The sequence below is a fragment of the Ovis canadensis genome, chromosome 9 (genome assembly GCF_042477335.2).
Source record: "Ovis canadensis isolate MfBH-ARS-UI-01 breed Bighorn chromosome 9, ARS-UI_OviCan_v2, whole genome shotgun sequence".
Lineage (NCBI taxonomy): Eukaryota > Metazoa > Chordata > Mammalia > Artiodactyla > Bovidae > Ovis > Ovis canadensis.
The window spans coordinates 70,711,442-70,732,390 of NC_091253.1; the positions used below are offsets into that span (position 1 = coordinate 70,711,442).

General features: G+C 40.3%; 1 protein-coding gene across 1 annotated transcript in view; it reads right to left on the reverse strand.

The window, feature by feature from the left end:
* Positions 1-1,073: 1,073 nt before the first annotated feature.
* UTP23 (UTP23 small subunit processome component) overlaps positions 1,074-20,949 on the reverse strand; it is a 43,273-nt gene continuing 23,397 nt past the window's right edge. The window contains exons 4-5 of the mRNA XM_069600362.1: positions 2,719-2,835; positions 1,074-1,491 (exon numbers count right to left, since the gene is read on the reverse strand). Of these exons, the coding sequence (XP_069456463.1) occupies positions 2,724-2,835 (112 nt within the window). The 3' untranslated portion in view covers positions 1,074-1,491; positions 2,719-2,723. The remainder of the gene's footprint in view (positions 1,492-2,718; positions 2,836-20,949) is intronic.

A 20,949-nucleotide genomic window follows, 5' to 3' on the forward strand; every position in this document is an offset into this window, starting at 1 on the left:
TTCCATGGTTTCTTCCAGACCCAGGGATCAGACCTGTGTCTCCTGTAGCTCCTATGGCTCCTATGCTGGCAGGCAGCCAATGAGGTTTCACCACTGAGCCACCAAGGAAGCCCCTCCCTAGGAATGTGAAGTAAAGTTGCTCAGTTGTGTCCGACTCTTTGCGACCCCGTGGACTGTAGCCTACCAGCCTCCTTCATCCGTAGGATTTTCCAGGCAAGAGTACTGGAGTGGGTTGCCATTTCCTTCTCCATCTCTAGGAATGGAATAACAAAATCATGGAGGAGAGTGTTGATGAGGGGACCTCTAGAGGAGGATGGAGCTCCCTCTAGGGGCCAAAAGAAGTATTCTCTGGAGAAGGAAATGGCAACCCACTCCAGTAATCTTGCCTGGGAAATCCCATGGACAGAGGAGCCTCGTGAGCTACAGTCCATAGGGTTACAAGAGAGTCAGACATGACTTAGTAACTAAACAAACAGCCTCCATTGCTGCCATTCCCTGGACCTGCAATTCCTTTCTCTCTCTGTTAACTCTGTGCAAAGTCGGCTGTTCCGGACCTTGGCTGCCAGCATTGCTCATTGCACCCCTGGCTGACATCATTGCGTGCAGCTGTGCACATATGCAGATAGCAAGGAAAAAGGTCTTACTGTGCTGTCAGCTGAGCTGGGGTACTTTCCCAGCTGCAGAATAAAATGATTAGGTCCTACAAATGAACATATCTATGAAACAGAAGCAGGCTCACAGGCAGAGAATAGACTTGGGGTTGCCAAGGGAGAGGAGGGCTTGGGAGGGAAGCATGAGAGTTTGGGGTTAGCAGATACAAACTATTATATGGAAAATGGATAAGCAACAAGGTCCTACTTACGCACAGCACAAAGAACTATATTCAGCATCCTGTGATAAACCATATAATATATATATATGTCACTCTGCTTGTACAGCAGAAATTAACATAATATTGTAAATCGGCCAAACTTCAGTAAAAAAATTTTTTTTTAATTATTCTCAAAAAGGCACCACTGACACTGCAGGCTAATGTTTTAAAACATAGCAACATCACATAACAACAAACAGAGTAGCAGGTTTAACAACGCTCCTTTAATAGTCATCCAGCAAGTAAAGTATCTTTTATACACCAGGTTCTGTGTAAAGCACAGGGTATTTGGATGAAGTTGTGGATGTGGAAATGTGTAGAAAAAGGGACCCTTGTACACTGTTGGTGGGAATGCAGACTGGTAAAGCATTATGGAAAACAGTATGGAAGGTCATGGAAAATTAAAAACACAATTACCCCATGATACAGCAATCCCACTTCGAGATATAAATCCAGAGGAGATGAAATCAGAACCTCAAAGTGATACCTGAACTCCCATGTTCACTGCAGCATTATTCACAATAGCCAAGATGTGGAACAACCGAAGCCTTCACTGACAGATGAGTGGACAAAGAAAATATGATGTGTATATAACACAGAAGTATCATTCATCATTCAGCCTCAAAAAAAAAAAAAAGAAATTCTGTTATTTGTGACAACAGAAATGAACCTGGAGGACGTTATGCTAAGTAAAATAAGTCCCACACTTAAAGACTAGTACTATCTAGTACCACTTAAATACAGAATCTAAAATAGTCAAATTCAGGACTTCCTTGGAGGTCCAAGGGTTAAGAATTCACCTGCCAATGCAGGGGACATGGCTTCATCCGTGGTCTGGGAAGATCCCTCGTGCTGAGCCCGAGCTCTGGGGCCCGCGGGCTGCGACTACTGAGCCCCAGCGCTTGGAGCCTGTGCTCCACAAGAGAAGCCACCACAGTGAGGAATCCACGCGCTGCAACTAGAGTGTGCTGTCCACTTGCTGCAACTAGAGAAAAACCTGTGTGCAATGAAGACCTGGCGCAGCCAAAAGATAAAAATAAGTGAAGTTTTTAAAAAAATAGTCAAATTCAGACCCAGCGCAGCCAAAAAATAAAAATAAATAAGTGAAATTTTAAAAAAAAGTCAAATTCATAGAAGCAGAGAGGGGGAGGGGAAAACGAGGAGGTCATTAGTCACAAGGTACAAAGTTTTAGTTACATGGGGTAAATAAATTGTTGTTGTTCAATTGCTCAGTCATGTCCGAATCTTTGCGACCCCATGGACTGCAGCACGCCAGGCTTCCCTTTTCTTCACTATTTCCCAGAGTTTGTTCAAACTCATGCCCACTGAGTCCATAATGCCATCCAACCGTCTCATCCTCTACTGACCCCTTCTCTTGCTCTCAATCTCTCCCAGCATCAGGGTCTTTTCCAATGAATCAGCTCTTCACATCAGGTGGCCAAAGTATGGGCCTCACCATCAGTCCTTCCAATGCATATTCACAGTTGATTTCCTTTAGGACTGACTAATATACAGCATGGTGATATTATCAACTCAATAGTACTGTACTGTATACTTAAATTTCTAAAAAAAGTAGATCTTAGTTGTTGTCACATACAAAAACCGTTAACTACATAAGGTAATGGATATGTTAATAACCTTGACTGTGGTAATTATCTCGAGAGCATAGGATATAAAAAGATTCCACTGCAGACAGGGTGACAACATTGTGGCAGTATAAGGCATTCCTCCTTTCGTTCCCCTTTTTCAACAAGGAATTGGTCATCCATCCATGAACCACAGCGCCTAGAACAGAGCTATGAGATCCAGCAACATTTGCCAAGGGAACCAGGAGGGGTCTCACTCACCTATGCTATGGTCGCTTCAGTCCTGTCAGACTCTTGGCAATCCTATGGATCATGGCCCACCAGGCTCCTCTGTCCATGGGATTCTTCAGGCAAGAATACTGGAGTGGGTTCCTGTATCTGGTAACAAGCAGACAGACCTCATTACAGAGTGGAACAGCTGAGCAGCAAATCTGTCTCAACTCCTGTCTTGTGGTCAGGAAAAAGCCTGGAGAGGGCTGAACAGGGCAGAAACCCAGTCAAGAGAGACATTTTACTAATATAAATAGAAAAGTATCATATTTAAATTATTAATGACATCATTCAAGATGTTCCTATTCTTTTTTCTGCACTTGATAGAATATTCTCAGAGAAATATGTCTCATAGAAAAGTTAAATTTTTAATATAAAATATTATATATTTTTTCTCTTTTCCCTTATATTTCTTCTGATATTTGCTTTATGTATCTCTGTTTCTTTATTGTTAGGTATCTAACGGTTTATGATGTCTTATCTTCTTTGTGAACTGTACCTTTTATCATTAAAAATATTCATCTCTGTTTCATTTAAAAATAAATAAATAAATTTGATTTAAAAAGAGGCAGACGTATTAGTCCAGCGTACCTGAGGAAAGATTTCAGTACCTCATCTGAGGAAAAAAATGTGTCTGAATGTAGTCAAGACAATAAGAACCTGACCAGCACCAGTCTCCCCACCCCAAACACCACATGGGGGTTACCTATCAGAAATAAGTGAACTCCCTACAGGAAGAAAGGAGAGTGGTGAGCGAGAACGCAGCTATCCCAGGGGTGCAAGACGCAGCTAAAGAAACCTGTCTGTCTCCAGCGGCACCAAGAGGACTGAGGTGGGACGTCCATGTCTCAGAGGAGAGAGGAGATCAGCAGAGGGACAAGTAAGACTGTCAAGGGGCATTAAAGCGAACACAGTCAGCAGGAAGCCCACCCAGAAGCCTCTGGGAATCTCACAGCCAGAGAGCTCCCTACAAGTCCTCTGTTCCTGGGATTCTCCAGGCAAGAATACTGGAGTGGGTTGCCATGCCCTTCTCCAGGGGATCTTCCCCACCCAGGACGTGAACCCACGTTTCTTATGTCTGCTGCACTGGCAGATGGGTTCTTTACCACTAGCACCACCCGGGAAGCCACCCAAGTCCACAGGCACCCCCAACACCTAGAGTGCTAAACCCATGCCCACCTACCTCCCTCCACTCTGCAGCCGGCTCCTTGCACACTTCCAAGAGGAAGCTCTGCAGATGGTGAATGTGCTTAGAAAACAGCAAAGGGGTTGTGGGCAAGGGGAAAATTATAGCTTGAGCTTTTAGAAAACAAGAGAGGTTTCCAGGAGCCAGCATAGTGAATTGTTAAGAACCTGCAAAGAAATAAGCGTTTAAGAATTCTGCCACAAGAGGGAGCAAGATGAATAGAACAGGTGTACCCACACAAAGGCAGAGAAAACCCCAGAAAATACTAGCACCAGGGAATTGAATACCTATCTGAAGGTAACTAGCACAGATTTAAAGAGGTGTTTGCTTCTTCAAATGCAAAAGCAGCAATGCAAAACTATAAGGAACATAAAGTTTCAAGCAAATATGTTATCACCAAAAGATAAATATAATCCTCTAATAACAGAGCTCAACACACGAAATTTTGTAGTATGATTGATAAAGAATTCAAAATAGCTGTTCTGAAGAAACTCAATGAGCTACCAAAAGAAAAATATAACCCAACTCAGAAAGACAATTCAATGAAATTACACACACATATGCGCAAAAACACAGGTTCAAAATGAGATATTTACCAGAAATAGAAACCATAAAAAAGAACCAAACAGAAATTCTAGAGCTGAAGAAGTTAATAAATGAAATGGAAAATGCTAGAACATCTGCAGTAGAGCAGAGCACCTGGAAAACCAACAAGTGAGGTAGAGGATAGGAATTTTATAGTTATAGGAGTAACCCATAACTATAAAATAACCCAGTTATAGGAAATAAAGAATAACCCAGTTATAGGGAATAAAGAAAAAGAATGGAAAAAAGAGAAGGCATTCATGATCTATGGGACAACACTGAAGAACAAATATTAGAATAATCAGAATCCAGGGACTTCCCTGGTGGTGCAGTGGATAAGAATCTGCCTCCCAATGCAGGGGACATGAGTTCAATCCCTAGTCCAGGAAGATTCTACATGCTGCAGAGCAACTAAGCCCATGCGTCACTACTACTGAACCCATGTGCTGCAACTGCTGAAGCTCAGGCCTCCAGAGTCTGTGTTTCACGACAAGAGAAGCCACCACGATGAGAAACCCACACACCACAACTAGAGAGTAGCCCCTCCTCTCTACAGCTAGAGAAAAGCCCAAGCAGCAGCAAAGACCACGGTGCAGCCAAAAATAGAATAATCAAGGTCCAGAAGGAGGAGAGGGAGAAGGCGACAGATTTAAAGAAACAGCGGCAAAGAACTTCCCAGGCCTGGGAGAGAACTAGCCATCCAGGAGAGAGTGGAATGATACATTCTTAATGTTCTAAGAAAAAAGAACTGTCAGCCAAGAATACTCTATCTGGCAAAGTTATCCTTCATATATGGAGAAGTACAAACTCCTAGGCAAACAAAAGCTGAGGGAGTCAATCACCACCAGACCTGTAAGAAACGTTGAAAGGAGCTCACGTTGAAATGACATGACCTAAAAACATACAAAAGTACACAATATACTGGAAAAGGTAAATATAAAGTCAAACTTAGAAAACTAATTCTGTAACTGCATGGCATGTTAACCACTTAGCCACAGTCTAAAAGTCAAAGGAAAAGAATACTAAAAATAATTATAGCTACTATAATTACAACTAATACCAATATTAAAAGAGGCATAATTATAATACCAAAATTGACATAAAAAAATAAAATGAAGAAGTAAAAGTCTGAAACCTCTATAAACAAAGTTAAGTTGCTATCAGCTTAAAATAGACTTTTATCTATGAGATGTCTTCCGTAAGTCTCACAGTAACCACATGGAATAATCCTAGAGTTGATGCACAGAAGATAAAAGAGGAAACAACACATCGCCATGGAAGATCACCAGTTAAAAGTATTCAGCTTTGTAAGTGGGGGTTCCCATTAATCAAGCCTAAATTGTGAATGCTTTAACTCCACACACACATTGCAGACCTAATCTTCTTTATAATTTCTTTGCATTTTCCAAAAAGTTTCCAAGAATCAGACTATTAAGATATTTCCAGTGTTCGATTTCTAACATATAGCTCAGCACAAATGATAAAGCTTTTCAAAGAAATAAGTGATTGAGAAAAAGAAAAAAAGCCAAAGCTACGTAGAAACAGAGAGGGGAGAATGGAAATGCAAAACAACCAGAGGCGTTAGCAAGTCCTCACATGTCAATAATAACTTCAAAGAGAACCAATCAAAAAGCACTGACTGGGTGGATGGATTTTTTTAAAAACTCAACTGTATGCTTCATGGGGTTTCCCAGGTGGCTTAGCGATAAAGAATATGCCTGCCAATGCAGGAGATGCAGGTTTGATCCCTGGATCAGGAAGATCCCCTGGAGGAGGAAATGGCAACCCACTTCAGTATTCTTGCTGGGATAATCCCATGGATAGAGAAACCTGTCAGGCTACAATCCATGGCGTCACAAAGAGCTGGACATGACTGAGCATGCACATATATGTTTCATATAAGAGAGTCACTTCAGCTCAGAGTCTCAGAGTAAAGCGATGTACGAATAGATTTCATGCAAGTGGAAACCAAAAGAAAGCAGGGGTAGCTGTATTTAAATCAGACAACACAGACTGTAAGCCAAAAAAATAGTAAAAAGAGACAGAGAAGGTCAATACATAATGATAAAGGAGCCAATTAATCAAGAAGATAGAGCAATTATAGACACCCAACACTGAAGCACCAAAATAAATTTAAGCAAACACTAACAGATCTCAGGGGAAAAATAGACAGTAATAGTGGGGAACTTCAATACCTCACTCTCAACAATGAACAGATCATGCTGACAGAAAATAAACAAGGAAATGTTGAATTTGAACCATACATTAGACTAAATGGGCCGACCAGACATTTATGGAAATTCTGTCTCATGGAAGCAGAATATGCATTATTCTCTAGTGCACACGGAAAAAGCCCCAGGATATGATATAAAGGGCCACAAAACAAGTCATAGCAAAGTTAAGACTGAAATCATACCAAGTATCTTTTCTGACCACAACAATATAAAAATAGAAATAAGTAACAAGAGGAATCCTAAAAAATCTACAAAAATGTGGAAATTAAACACTATACTGTTGAACAACCCATGAGTCAAAAAGAAATCAAAGGAAAATAAAAAACTATCTCAAAACAAAAGCGGAAACAGGATATCCCAAAACTTACAGGATGCTGCAAAAATGTTCTGGATGTTTATAGCAGTAAACATATATATTAAGAAAATCAGAATCGTAAACAATCTAACTTCACACTATAAATCAGAAAAAGAAAAAAAGTCCAAAGTAAGCCAAAGGAAGAAAAGAATATCTGAGCAGAAATAAATGAAATAGAATCCAGAAGACAATTTTTTTTAAAAATCAACAAAAACAACTGGGTTTTTTCCCAAAAAAAAAGAAAAATGGACAAAACTTTACCTACTCTAAGATTCAAAATCAGAAATGAAAGAGGAGACATCACAACTGATACTACACAAATACAAAGGATCATAATGAACTACTGTGGACAACTAAAGGCCTAGTGAAATGAATAAATTTCTAGAAACAAACAATTTACAAAGACTAAATCATGTAACCTTACAATAACTAGTAAGGAGATTAAATCTGCAATCAAAATCTCCCAATACAGAAAACCCCATGACCAGAGGGTTTCTGGTGAATTAATGACAATCATTCACAATCTCTTTCAAAAAAAAAAAAAAAACCACACAAACAAAAGAGAAGGGCTCACTTCAAGCTCATTTTAGAAGGTCAGCACTATCAAAGTGAGATAATGACATCACAGGAAAAGAAAACTATAGGCTAAAATCTCTGATGAATATACTATCAAATAAAAATTAATCAGTCAACCTTGAAAGATATGAAAAAGTATTTTAGTCAAGTTGAGGATTATAATCCAGGAACAGCCTCTCAGAAAGTTCTGAGAACTCTTCTGTCCATTAAAAGTCCAAGCACAGTCAGGTATGTTTTTTCAGACAGTGGGCTGCACATTAAATGCTACTGACAGTTTTCCCAAGTACAAAGTGGTGGGTCATGTGACCCCTTAGGAGATGAAAAAGGACTTATCTTTTAAGGAGTTGCCTTGGTGATGCTAAGAAAATGTTGCTCTTTATGGTTGAGGAGGTATTTCTGCTGAGGTGGAGGTTTGGTTGATACATGATGCAGATACTCAGTGCACAATGGAAGGGAGAGAGGAGACCAATGGGCAGAGAAATTTTATGTTTAAATTTTTCTTATTTTGCCATAAAATATAAGTTTTATTTCACAATAGATACAATAATTCTCAGCAAAATATTATCAAACTTAATCCAACAGCACATTAAAAAGATTATACATCATGACCAAGTAGGATTTGTCCATGGGATGAAAATGAGTGAACATACACAGAAAAATGTGACAGACACATTAATAGAACAGAAGATGAAAACAAAATGAGCATCTCAAAACACGTGTAAAATGCATTTAACAAAATACAACATCCTGTTATGATTAAAAACTCTCAACAAATTAGACACATAAGGCACATACCACAACATCATAAAGGTCGCATGTGACAAGCCCACAGATCACATTACACTTAACAGTGAAAGGTCGAAAGTCTTTCCTCTAAAATCAGAAAGACAGCAAAGGTGTCCACTCTCACCACTCCTATTCAACATTGTACTTGAAGTCATAGCTAGAGCAATTAGACAAGATAAAGACATAAAAGGCATCCAAATCAGAAAGAAAGAAATAATATTGTTATTTGCAGGTGGTATAATCTTATATAGCAAACCCTAAAAACCCAACCCAAAAACCTGTTGAAGTTAATAAATTCAGTAAATTTCCAGGATATAAACTCAACATTCAGAAATCAGTTGCATTGCTAAACACTAATAATGAACATCTGAAAAAAGAAATAAAACCTTCCATTCACAACTGCATGGAAAACAATAAAATCCTTAGGAATAACTTTAACCAAAGATATAAAAAAACTTTAACCATTGTACAATGGAAATGAAGCTTTTTTTTGGAGGGGGGCATGTGCTGCTCTAGGTCTTCGTTGCTATGCAGCTAAAGGGTTTTCTCTAGTTGCACTGAACAGGGACTACTCTTCAATGCAGCGTGCAGGCTTCTCACTGCAGTGACCTCTTTTGTTACAGAGCATGGACTCTAGACACACAGGCTTCAGTAGTTGTGGCTTGAGGGCTTGAGTTGCTCCATCACATGTGAGATCTTCTTGGACCAGGAATCAAACCTGTGTCCCCTGCATTGGCAGGTACATTCTTAACCACTGAACTACCAGGGAAGTCCCGAAACTAAGATTTTGATGAAAGAAATAGAAGATACAAATAACCAATGATCATGAGTCAGAGGAATGAATACTGTTCAAATGTCCATACAACCCAAAGTCATCTACAGATTCAGTGCAATCTGTGTCAAAATTCCAATAGCATGTTTCACAGATACAGAAAAAACAATCCTAAAATATATATGGAAACACAAAAGACCCCAAATAGCCAACTCAATCATGAAAAAGAAAAACAAAGACTTCCCTGATGATACAGTAGATAAGAATCCACCTACCAGTGCAAGGGGTATGGGTTTGATCCCTGGTGCAGGAAGATTCCACATATCATAGAACTGAGCCTGTGAGCCAAAACCACTGAACCCATTCACTGCAACTACTGAAGGCTGTGCGCCTGGAGCCTGTGCTTCACAACAAGAAAAGCCTTCAATGAGAAGCCATGCACTGCAACTAGAGAGTAATCCCCACTCACCACAACTAGAGGAAGCCCATGCACAGCAATGAAGACCCAGCATTTTTCAATTTCAACTAACTGAAAAACAAAGCTGGAGGCTCACATTTCCTGATTTCAAACTGTATTATTGTGATATTAAGTTACAGTAATTAAAAAAAAAGTACAACACCGGCTACTAAACAGACACATAGATTAATGTAACAGAGTCGAGAACACAGAAATAAACCCCTTTACACTCAACTAATATTTGACAAGGAAGCTAAGAATGGGGAAAGGATAGTCTCGTCAATAACTGTTGAAAAAACTAGATAAGCACATTCAGAAGAATGAAATCTGACCCCCAACTCACAAAATTAACTCAAAATGGATTAAAGACACAAAGACCTGATACTGTAAAACATGTGGAAGAAAACACAGGAAAGAAGCTCCTTGACATTGGTCTTGGCAGTGATCTTTAAGATATAACATGAAAACAAAAGCAACACAAGCATAAATTAGTAAGTGTATATATCAAACTAAAAAACTTCTGCACAGTAGGACAGACCACCAAAAAATGAAAAGGCAATGCACAAAATGGAAGACAGTATTTGCAAATCATATCACAGCAGAGGTTAAGTTCCAAAATATATAAATAATTCATACAACTTAGCAAAAATAATCTGACTTTAAAACTGGTAAAGGAAACAGACATTTTCCCAAAGACAATAACCAAAGGGCCATGAGGTACATTTTAACATGTTCAGCATCTCTATTTATCAAAGAAATGCAAATCAAAACCACAATGAGACATCACTTCACACCTGTTAGAATGGCTATCATCACAAAGACGAAAGATAAGGAACGTGTTGAGTCAGGGTGTGGAGAAAAAGGAACCCTTGTGTACCATTGATAAAAATGCAAATTGGTTCAGTCACAGTGGAAAACATCATGGAGGTTTCTCAAAAAATTAAAATTAGAACTACCATATGATCCAGAAATTTCACTTATGGATATATACTCAAAGAAAATGAGAACAGGATATCAAACAGTTATCTGCAACCCCATGTTCAGTGCAGCACTATTCATAATTGCCAAAATACATAACAAATTAAGCATAAGTCAAGAAGAAGCACATATTAATATTCTATATACAGACACAGTTGACTTTTAAACAATGTGAGGGTTTAGAGGCATTGATGTACTACCTCCCCAGTCAAAAATCCATGCATAACTTTACAGTCATCCCTCGACAGCCACAACTCTGCATCTACAAATTCAACCAATTACAGATTGTGTAGTACTGTAGTTATATTTATTGAAGAAGATCCTTGTATCAGTGGTCCCATGTAGTGCAATCCCATCATGTTCAAGGGTCAGCTATGCACAGAATATTACTCAGCCATAAGAAAGAGAAAGTTCCATTTGTGACAACATGGACAGACCCTGAAAGCATTATGCTAAGGAAAATAAATCAGACAGTTCAGTTCAGTTGCTCAGTCGTGTCTGACTCTGCGACTCAAGGAATCGCAGCACGCCAGGCTTCTCTATCACCAACTCTCGGAGTTTACTCAAACTCATATCCATCGAGTCGGTGATACCATCCAGCCATCTCATCCTCTGTCGTCCCCTTCTCCTCCTGCCCCCAATCCCTCCCAGCATCAGAGTCTTTTCCAATGAGTCAACTCTTCGCATGAGGTGGCCAAAGTACTGGAGTTTCAGCTTTAGCATCATTCCTTCCAAAGAAATCCCAGGGTTGATAGTAAGTTATACTATATTTTTATACAAACTTTGATGAGAATTAAATAATCCAAGTGACGATTTAATAAATTCTAATGTACAGATATCAGTGTGCAGAGGTGATTTCTTCTCTGTTCCATCTCGAAACTGCAGATTCTGGAAGCCACCAAGTATAGAACACTTACCTGAGAGTAAAACCGAAACAAAAGCGTAAGTGAAAGATGGAATCAGAGAGTGGTCTGAATAAAGTCAAGTACCTGGAGTCAGATGAGACAAGCTAAATGTACCCCTGAACTTTTTACTTGTGTGACCTGATAAACTGTCTTTTAAACGGCAGTTTTCTGTTACTTGTAACCATAAGTATCCTGCCTAGTGTAACTTCTATTTTTCACCAATTCTAAGTCTGTGGATTAGGAGAAGGGGGTGTCAGGGTATAAGATAGTTAGATAGCATCACCAACTCAATGGACATGAAGTTGAACAAACTTTGGGAGATAGTGGAGGACAAGGAAGCCTGGAGAACTGCAGTCCATGGGGTCCCAAGGAGTCGGACGTGACTTAGCAACTGAACAACAAAGTCTGTGGACAGCTCCTCTTCCAGGACCACTCACCCTACATCTAGTTTATTCTTTTTTGACTGAAACACACAATATGACTAAGATAATGGTATGCTCCAAAAGCACATGGCTTCATTTCCCATCCCCCATGGGAATCGAATGTATTTATACCGTCATGGGATTTCATCAGACTGAGATTCATTCAGGTTGTCCTAACTCAGTCACTAAAATTCTTTTAATTGTCCAGATTAAAAACTCTGGAGGTGTCCTTGCCTTCCCTCTTTCTCTCACCTTACATCAGCTCTTCAGCAAATTGTTAGCTCTTCTTAAAAATATATCCAAAATCTGACCACCTCTAACTTAATGCAACCTGTATCTTCTCAGTATCTTCCAATATGCTTTCAAATGCTCTCCCATCTTCCATTTTGTATTGCTCAGGTTGTTTTTCCACACAATTTCCAGACAGAACCTTTTAATGTACAGTTAACATCATTTTATTGCACGTGTGCTTAGTCGCTTCAGTCATGTCTGACTCTTTGTGACCCTATGGACTGCAGCCAGCCACGCCCCTCTGTCCATGGGATTTCCTAGGCAAGAATACTGGAGTGGGTTGCCATGCCCTCCTCCAGGGATCTTCTCTACCCAGGATTGAACCTGTGTCTCCTGCGTCTCCTACACTGCAGGCAGATTCTTTACCGATGAACCACCAGGGAAGCCCAAATTTTATTTTTCTAACCTAAAATTCCTAAGGGCTTCCTATCTCCCTTAGTTCACCCATGTGGCTTCATTTTTAATAAGATTAATACATTTAAAGTAAATTCCATTAGTAAACTCATGATTAAATGAATAAACTTCACTTCTGCTAATTAGAAGTTTTATAGGCAAACCAAATGGCCTACTCTGCTGGACTGAAATTCAATGTGACTTCTAAATAGATGGTAGATATAACATGACAAGATGCATAAACTTGCAACTGATGATTATTATGGATGCTAAGGAAAAGGGAAAAAATTGCAACATGAACAAGAATGCTCAATAGTAATTGGATTTGGACTTAGTACAGGGTCATAAAGTAATATGACAAAGACATCAGATTAGTTCTTTAATGACTTCAAAGAACCTTGGACATTTTGGAGAATTTTGTTGCTGGAAATAGGGGAACTAATAATTGAAAAAGTTTCCAAAGGAGCCACAGAAGATGCTTATTGGTAAAGCACTGGTTTGTCTGCCTTTTTTTCTTTGTTGACAACACTGTGTGTCCACTACACACAACAGGACAAGCACTTAGGCAGTAGGGATTCAGTAATGAATAGAATAGAGAAAATCTCTTGACTTTAGAGTTCACAGACTGTAAATTCAAAAAAAAAGTATTATAGTGAGATTGCATACTTTAATGGAAATACGTCCAACGGACACTGTTGGATTTTGAAAGGAACAATCAACTCTGTTTAAGGGGATGGATGGTGATAGAAGTCTTTATAAGGGTTGGTCTTGAAGGATTTTAGAAGAGACCCTTAGGAAAATTCACTATAATGGACCTGGGATACCTCCTTATCATCATCACCAACAACAACATCAAAATTTTTCCTTCTACTGGCAAGTAGATGTGATTGAGAGACCACAACTTGTGTCATGTCTTGTAATTCCCTACCACCACCATCACTACAAGTACCTTTCAGACAATGTAAGTTAGTGGTTAAGACCACAGGTCCTAGTTTCAGATCCTGATTTCATCACGTGCTGGCTCAAAGAACCTGGGAAAGACACTGAAGCGAAGTATCTAACTCCAAAGGCTGACACACTCTTTTTAAAGGATAAGCTGTATATCCGGAGGGAGAAGAACGTGTAATTCCCACCAATCCTCTACTTGAGGCCCTCTGGTTAAAAAATCTTGCTTGCTTATTCATTTGAAATACATATTTCCATGAATCAGAGTGCCTGACATCTTTCACACAGATAGGCTGACGAAAGTTGAGACTGGCAATCCCCATGGAGCTATCGTTTATGTACCAGGAAAGGCACTAAAAGTAGTTCAAACCCCCCAAAATCACCATCACCAGGAGTGCCTTAGAGAGTGCATGACTTAGTGATTGTTCCACAGACTCTACATTCAAATCCTGGCTCACCACTTGCCAGCTGAGACACCTAGAGCCACTCACTCAACCTCTCCGCTCAGTTTTCTCATGTGTAAAAATGAGGACCTTCTCCATAGACTGGTAAGGATTAAACAAGATAACAGACATAAAGTACTTAAGCCACAGCAAGGCAACATTGCAAATCATCAAAAAATTCAACTGATATTGTTAACAATTATTTGATGGAAAAAACAGCCTGGTCCGCTGAACTGAGGTTTCACTGTAGAGTGAATCAGCCCCTGCCCTGTACCTACTTCCATCATAAAGAACTTTATTAGCTGGGACAGGACAGGATAAATGATACTGTAATTTCTCACCTTCTGGCAAAGAGGTGATTGCTTGGCTTGGTATGGAATAAAGGGAAGGTGAATCCCTTAACTTGCAATTGCAGTCGAAAGAATCAAAGTACGACCTAGTGCAGAGAGATGTGACATCTCTATTTTTGGCAGATCCCCAAACAGGATACTCTTTTAGGATGCCTGTCCACCTTTCTCTAACACCATCCTATTTCACGCACATCGACACAGGATGGAATGCAAGCACCAGTGCATTTTAAGCTTCATAGACACTGGAGAGTATGGTCCCTGCAGCATGCATAAAACCTATAAGGGCAAGTAGCACATGAGACTCTCAGTCAGCATTTGTTTAATGAGTGCATGTGAACATTTCCCTTCTACTCAGCTGATTGGATCAAGGCTGAATTATTTCAGACCCTGGGGCCAATCAGATTCCCTCTTGCAAAAACTCAATTTAGGTTCTGGAGAAATGCATTTTTTAAATTGGAGTATAATTGCTTTACCACGTTGTGCTAGTTTCTACTGTACAACAACGTGAATCAGCTATATGTATACATACATCCCCTCCCTCTTGAGCCTCCCTCCTACCCCCACCCACCCTACCCCTCTAGGTCATCACAGAGAACCGAGCTGAGTTCCCTGTGCTATACAGCAGCTTCCCACTAGTTGTATATTTTACATATGGTAGTTAAATATATGTCAGTGCTGAATATAGGTTTATGAGCAGTCTGTCCTGGCTTTATAATGTGGTATAAACTCTGAGGTTAAGGACATCAATGAATGAAGGAGGAGAAAGGCAAACTTGGGAAGAGGCAAGTGGTCATCTGGGAAGTGAAAAAAGCAAAGCAAATGTACAGATAAAATCCAGAGACAAGAGCCCTTAAAATTCTAGAAAGACACAGAGCTGGAGGGAGTAGCTATGCTGGATTTATATTTCTGATTCCAATTCCTAGTTTCTGGTCTTCATGAAGCTGAGCTTCACACCCTTCCCTAGGTATGAGGAACTATTACTGTCTCCTCCATTGAATCCACCCTTGTTTTCATCATTTTGGACTAATTTCAGTTTGTACAGGGGGCTTCCTGGTGGCCAGATGGTAAAGATTCTGCCTGCAATATGAGAGATCCAGGTTCAACCCCTGAGTCTGGAAGCTCCGGAGAAGGGAATGGCTACCCATTCCAGTATTCTTCCCACTCCAGTACTGAGAGGGTAACAGGCAGGAAGACCAGGGGGTCTCCAAATGGAGGAAATAGCCTGCAAGTGTCAGACATTTTTATCTCTCTTAAGCTGCAGGAGGAAACAAACTAGCGATATTTTTTCCTTCTCTATACAAATTTAAAAGGAGGTTTCTCTTAAAATTCTGTGTTGCCATAATGACACCTGGTTTCACCTGAAGTTAACCACTGCCTTTTTCTTATGGAAATGCTTATTTACCCCAAACTGTCTTCAAGTCGGTTCTACCTTTTGGACTCAGAACCTACTTGATAAACCAGTATGTTATACTCCGATATTGTTCCTCTAATCTATGTAAATGACACTATTTGTATGGTGCTCTGCCCTTCTTCAAGATTCAAGTTAATCCTTTTATGGCCCAAGATAAACCATTTGGAGCCAAGATTATCCCAAAATACATCTTATGGGTGAGGGGCCTGGTGCCATTCTAAGTTTTGAGACATTCCTTTCTTTCATTAACAGACTGCTGGTGACTATATAACATCCAGCTGAAGACTAGCAGGGGGGTACTTTTTCTGCCCCCTTCTGATGCCTATGTCAGAAGCTTTCTCTATCTCCTTTATACTTTAATAAAACTTTATTACACAAAAGCTCTGAGAGATCAAGCCTCGTCTCTGGCCCCAGATTGAATTTTTCTCCTCCGGGGGCCAAGAATCCTGGCATCGTGATTCAATAACAACCTTTCAGTACTCTTGCCAGGAAACTCCCATGGACAGAAGAGCCTGGTAGGCTGCAGTCCATGAGGTTGCTAAGGTGAAGTCGAAGGTGAAGTTGCTCAGTCGTGTCCGACTCTTTGCGACCCCGTGGACTGTAGCCTACCAGGCTCCTCCGTCCATGGGACTCTCCAGGCAAGAATACTGGAGTGGGTTGCTATTTCGGACACAACTGAGCGACTTCACTTGCACTCTTCACTTTCATGCATTGGAGAAGGAAATGGCAACCCACTCCAGTGTTCTTGCCTAGAGAATCTCAGGGACGGGGTTGCCTGGTGGGCTGCCATCTATGGGGTCTCACAGAGTCAGACACAACTGAAGTGACTTAGCAGCAGCAGCCAGTATTCTTGCCTAGAGAATTCCATGGACAGAGGAGCCTAGTGGGCTACAGTCCATGGGGTCACAAAGAATCTGTACAATCAAATCCCTAAAACAACAGTAATTTGCCAAGGTGCGCAAATAATGATGCAAATGACACTGTCTCAAAGCCAGGAACATTTAGTAACTTTCAAATGAAATATTATAATGGCTCAGGTGCCTACATCTAATTTACATAATGAAGTAAATGTTTCCTTAGATTCATCACCTCTGCCTTTCTAAAGACTTCAAAAAGCTTTTTATAGATTTTCAGAGTTTTTTTCTCCCCATATCTAACCTATCTGCATAATAAAGGTGGATTTACCAAAAAAAAGCTTCTGACAGAAGTGAAATGTAATATTTAGAACTTCCAATTAATTTAAATAATTTGAAAATTGTTATTCATGGGACTGAGTAACTATTTTCAGAATAGATAATATGATTTTTCTTATGAGCACAGTTACTCTCCAGGTTGTTACTTCCTGCTTTGCCTACAGTGGCTCTCCAGTTTCTCTGAGTAAAATTCAGAACGCTCCCAGTATTCTATGAGGTCTGTCTTCCCTTGTCATACCAACACTCTCCCAAGACCTTTCCTTCTGCCTTCAGTCAATCAGTCTCTCTCCCTCCTCTCCCCTTCCCTCCATTTTCCCACCTGGACTTACCACACAGCCTCACACCTCAGAGTCTTTGCACCACCTGCCCCCTCTGTCTAGATCACTCCTGCCTTAGATATCCAGAAGTCTTGCTTCCTTCACCTCCTTCAGATTTCTGCTTAAATGTCATCTCAGAGCAGTCCAACCATCCCATTTTAAATTACAACCTCTCCTACATTCTCAATCCACCTAGTTTTTTGTCACACTTATCAACTTCTTGGAGAAAGGGAAGGCCACCCACTCCAGTATTCTGGAGTCCAGTATTCTGGAATTTATGGAGAATTCCATGGACTGTATAGTCCATGGGGTCAAGAGTCAGACATGACTGAGTGACTTTCACTTTCTATCAATTTCTACTATATTATATAACTCATTTGTTAAATATGTTTATTGTTCATCTTCTGTCTCCACCCTCTCCAAAGAATTTAAATCCCATAAGCTTACAAATGTTTGCTTTTTTTCTGTTTCCCAAGCACTGGTACAGGAGGTGGTCAATGAATAGCTGTCTGTTGAATGAATGAATATCAAAAGGAGACACCAGAACTTTCCTGGTGGTCCAGTAGTTGAGAATCCGCTTGCCAATGCAGAGGACATGAGTTTGATCCCTGGTCAAGGAAGATTCCACAAGCCTCAAGGCAACTAAGCCATGTGCCACAACTACTAAAGCCCAGGCGCTGGAGAGCCTGTGCTCCACAAGAGAGGCCACCACGATGAGAAGCCAGCTCACCACAGCCACAGAGTAGCCCCCGCTCACTGCAGCTAGAGAAAGCCCATGCACAGCAACAAAGACACAGAACATCCAAAAGTAAAAGGTAAAAAAATTTTTAAATAAGTAAAATAAAATTCTATTTTTTAAAAATAAGGAGGCGTCTGCTTCAGGCTTGGGACAATCCTGCACTAATGTACTCAGGGTATGCTGGAGCCTGCTCACACCAGTCTGTACCTCTTTCCAGCTCCTCCTTTGGTTACATCATGTTGGTAGTTGGGAATCAGTGGTGGTGGGAATATTTACACCATAGAAACTGGCAAGGTTTACAAATCAGGGCCTTTTTTTTCATCCTCAGGAGAGCTGGATGGTAAACAATTACCAGCACACCGCCTCAGCCTAACATTGTGAAAAATATTATGAGATTGCTAAGTTTTAGCTGTGAGAATTGATCAATCAGAACTTATCTCATCTGGCCTGCTTTGCTCCTCAGATGCTAAATCCCACTGAACACAAACACTATACTCCTGTCAGGGTTGCTGTGATGGTATGTATCTGTTATCACTTCCAAGAAGAGCAGTGGATTAAACATGGTCACACTCTAACAATGTATGTGATCTACTGCTCAGTCTATATTGAGGACACAAATAAAAGTGTGTAGGTTCTCCATTTGAATAATTCCTCAGTTTAACTCTTTTGCAGAATTTAACAGCACAACCATCAACCTGATATTAGATTTTAGTTTAGTTCAAATGTTTGACAAGTTGAAATGTATCACAAGCACTGTGATAAGAAATGAAGACACTAGGCTAATAAAACATGTCTCTTGTCCTCAAGGTGCCCAGTCTATGGAGAGAAAAATACAGACAATGCTAAGATACTTCAAGATATAGACACACAAATAATCAAAATGATTCATTCTTGCTGTCACCTGCAATTTTTTTCCTTTTTCCAAAAAAAAAAAATCAATATAATATAGTAAAACACAAGCATACAGATGAAAATTTTGATATAATGCAAATGGTCACTGGATCCTGCCTTTGGTTCATCTCCTGAAAGGGGTCAGGCTAACATTCATACCTTCTGATTTTTTTTTTTTCCTTCTGATGTTGATGGAGGAATGGAGGGGAAGAAAAAGTAGAGAAGGACCAGGAAGTAGAACCACCCCAATGTACGTGGCAAGGAGGCAGAAGATGGACCATCATGACTCTGGCACCATATTTTAGAATCAGATCAAAGGAAGCAAGCATCAACTAACCAGGAGACTTCCGGAAACTGAGCTGAATGGCGAGACCCAGAATGAGAGTGACCCTGTGCTTCAGCTTGCTCAGGACTATCCTGGTTTACACCTGTTGCCCTAGTATTTGTCTGGTTCAGCATTTGTATGAGATAGAAGTCAAACAGCTTAGATAATAAATAATTGTCCTGAGAAATATTAAGGCAGAGCAGACATAGACCAGTGGGTGGTGCCAGATGAAACAGCACCCCTGGAACACCCAAGCCGGTTAGCCTAGTCGTCTCTTTAACTTTGCAGCAACATGATACTGTATTTTATACCAATCCAAAACCCCATCTACTGTGGAAAGCTGGAATATATAATGGATGCCATCTGCTGTCTTTTATCTTCTCCTGATGCTAACACCTCTCTTCTCTATGTGAAATACATTCACACACACCCACGGTGACCCAGCCTGAGAAGTAGCACTCAACAGCATCCCCAGTTCTAGGTCTTTTCTCCATAAGCCTAAAAGTGCTGGACCATTTTTCTGGCCTTGTCTGGAGATCCTGCCTCAGAATGAAGCCAATAAAAAGATATGAGACAGGACGCCAGGGCATGAGACAGTAAGCTGGTGGTGATGGATGTACTACAGAAGTAAGGCTGGAGCAGATGATGATATAGCTTTTAATCTTTATTTTTTCCCAAAAAGGAACCTTATCCAAGGTTCTACATTTTTCTCACAACTTTATTCTGAAGAAGGTACTACATAGCTCTCAGAATTGACCCACTCATTTCTATGGCTGCTGCCTCTCATTTCAGACCCCCATCATCTCTCAGCTGGACTTTTGCAATCATCTCCTAAATGGTCAGTCCATCACCACTGTCCACTCCACTACCTCTTACCCTACACTTCTCAGAGTTACCAATGTGATTTATTCAAAATTCAGATACAGCTCTTCCTTATGATGGAGTTACATCCTGATAAACGCATAGTAAACTGAAAATATCTTTAAGTACAAAGTACACTTAATAGAAAACCATACTCATATTTTGTGCTAACCTATAAGGGAAAAAAATCTGAAAAGGAATATATATATGTATATAACTGAGTTGGGCTTCCTAGGTGTTGCTAGTGGTAAAGAACCTGCTTGCCAATGCAGGAGACATAAGAAACATGGGTTCGATACCTGGGTAGGGAAGATCCCTTGGAGAAAATGGCAGCCTACTCCAGCATTCTTGCCTGGAGAATCCCATTGACAGCAGAGCCTGGCAGACTATCCATGGGGTCACAAAGAGTTGGACACAATTGAACAAAATCACTGCAGATGGTGACAGCAGCCATGAAATTAAAAGATGCTTACTCCTTGCAAGGAAAGTTATGACCAACCTAGATAGCATATTCAAAAGCAGAGACATTACTTTGCCAACAAAGGTCCATCTAGTAAGGCTATGGTTTTTCCAGTGGTCATGTATGGATGTGAGAGTTGGACTGTGAAGAAACCTGAGCGCCAAAGAATTGATACTTTTGAACTGTGGTGTTGGAGAAGACAAGTCCCTGGGACTGCAAGGAGATCAGTCCTGGGTGTTCATTGGAAGGACTGATACTAAAGCTGAAACTCCAATACTTTGGCCACCTCATGTGAAGAGTTGACTCATTGGAAAAGACTCTGATGCTGGGAGGGATTGGGGGCAGGA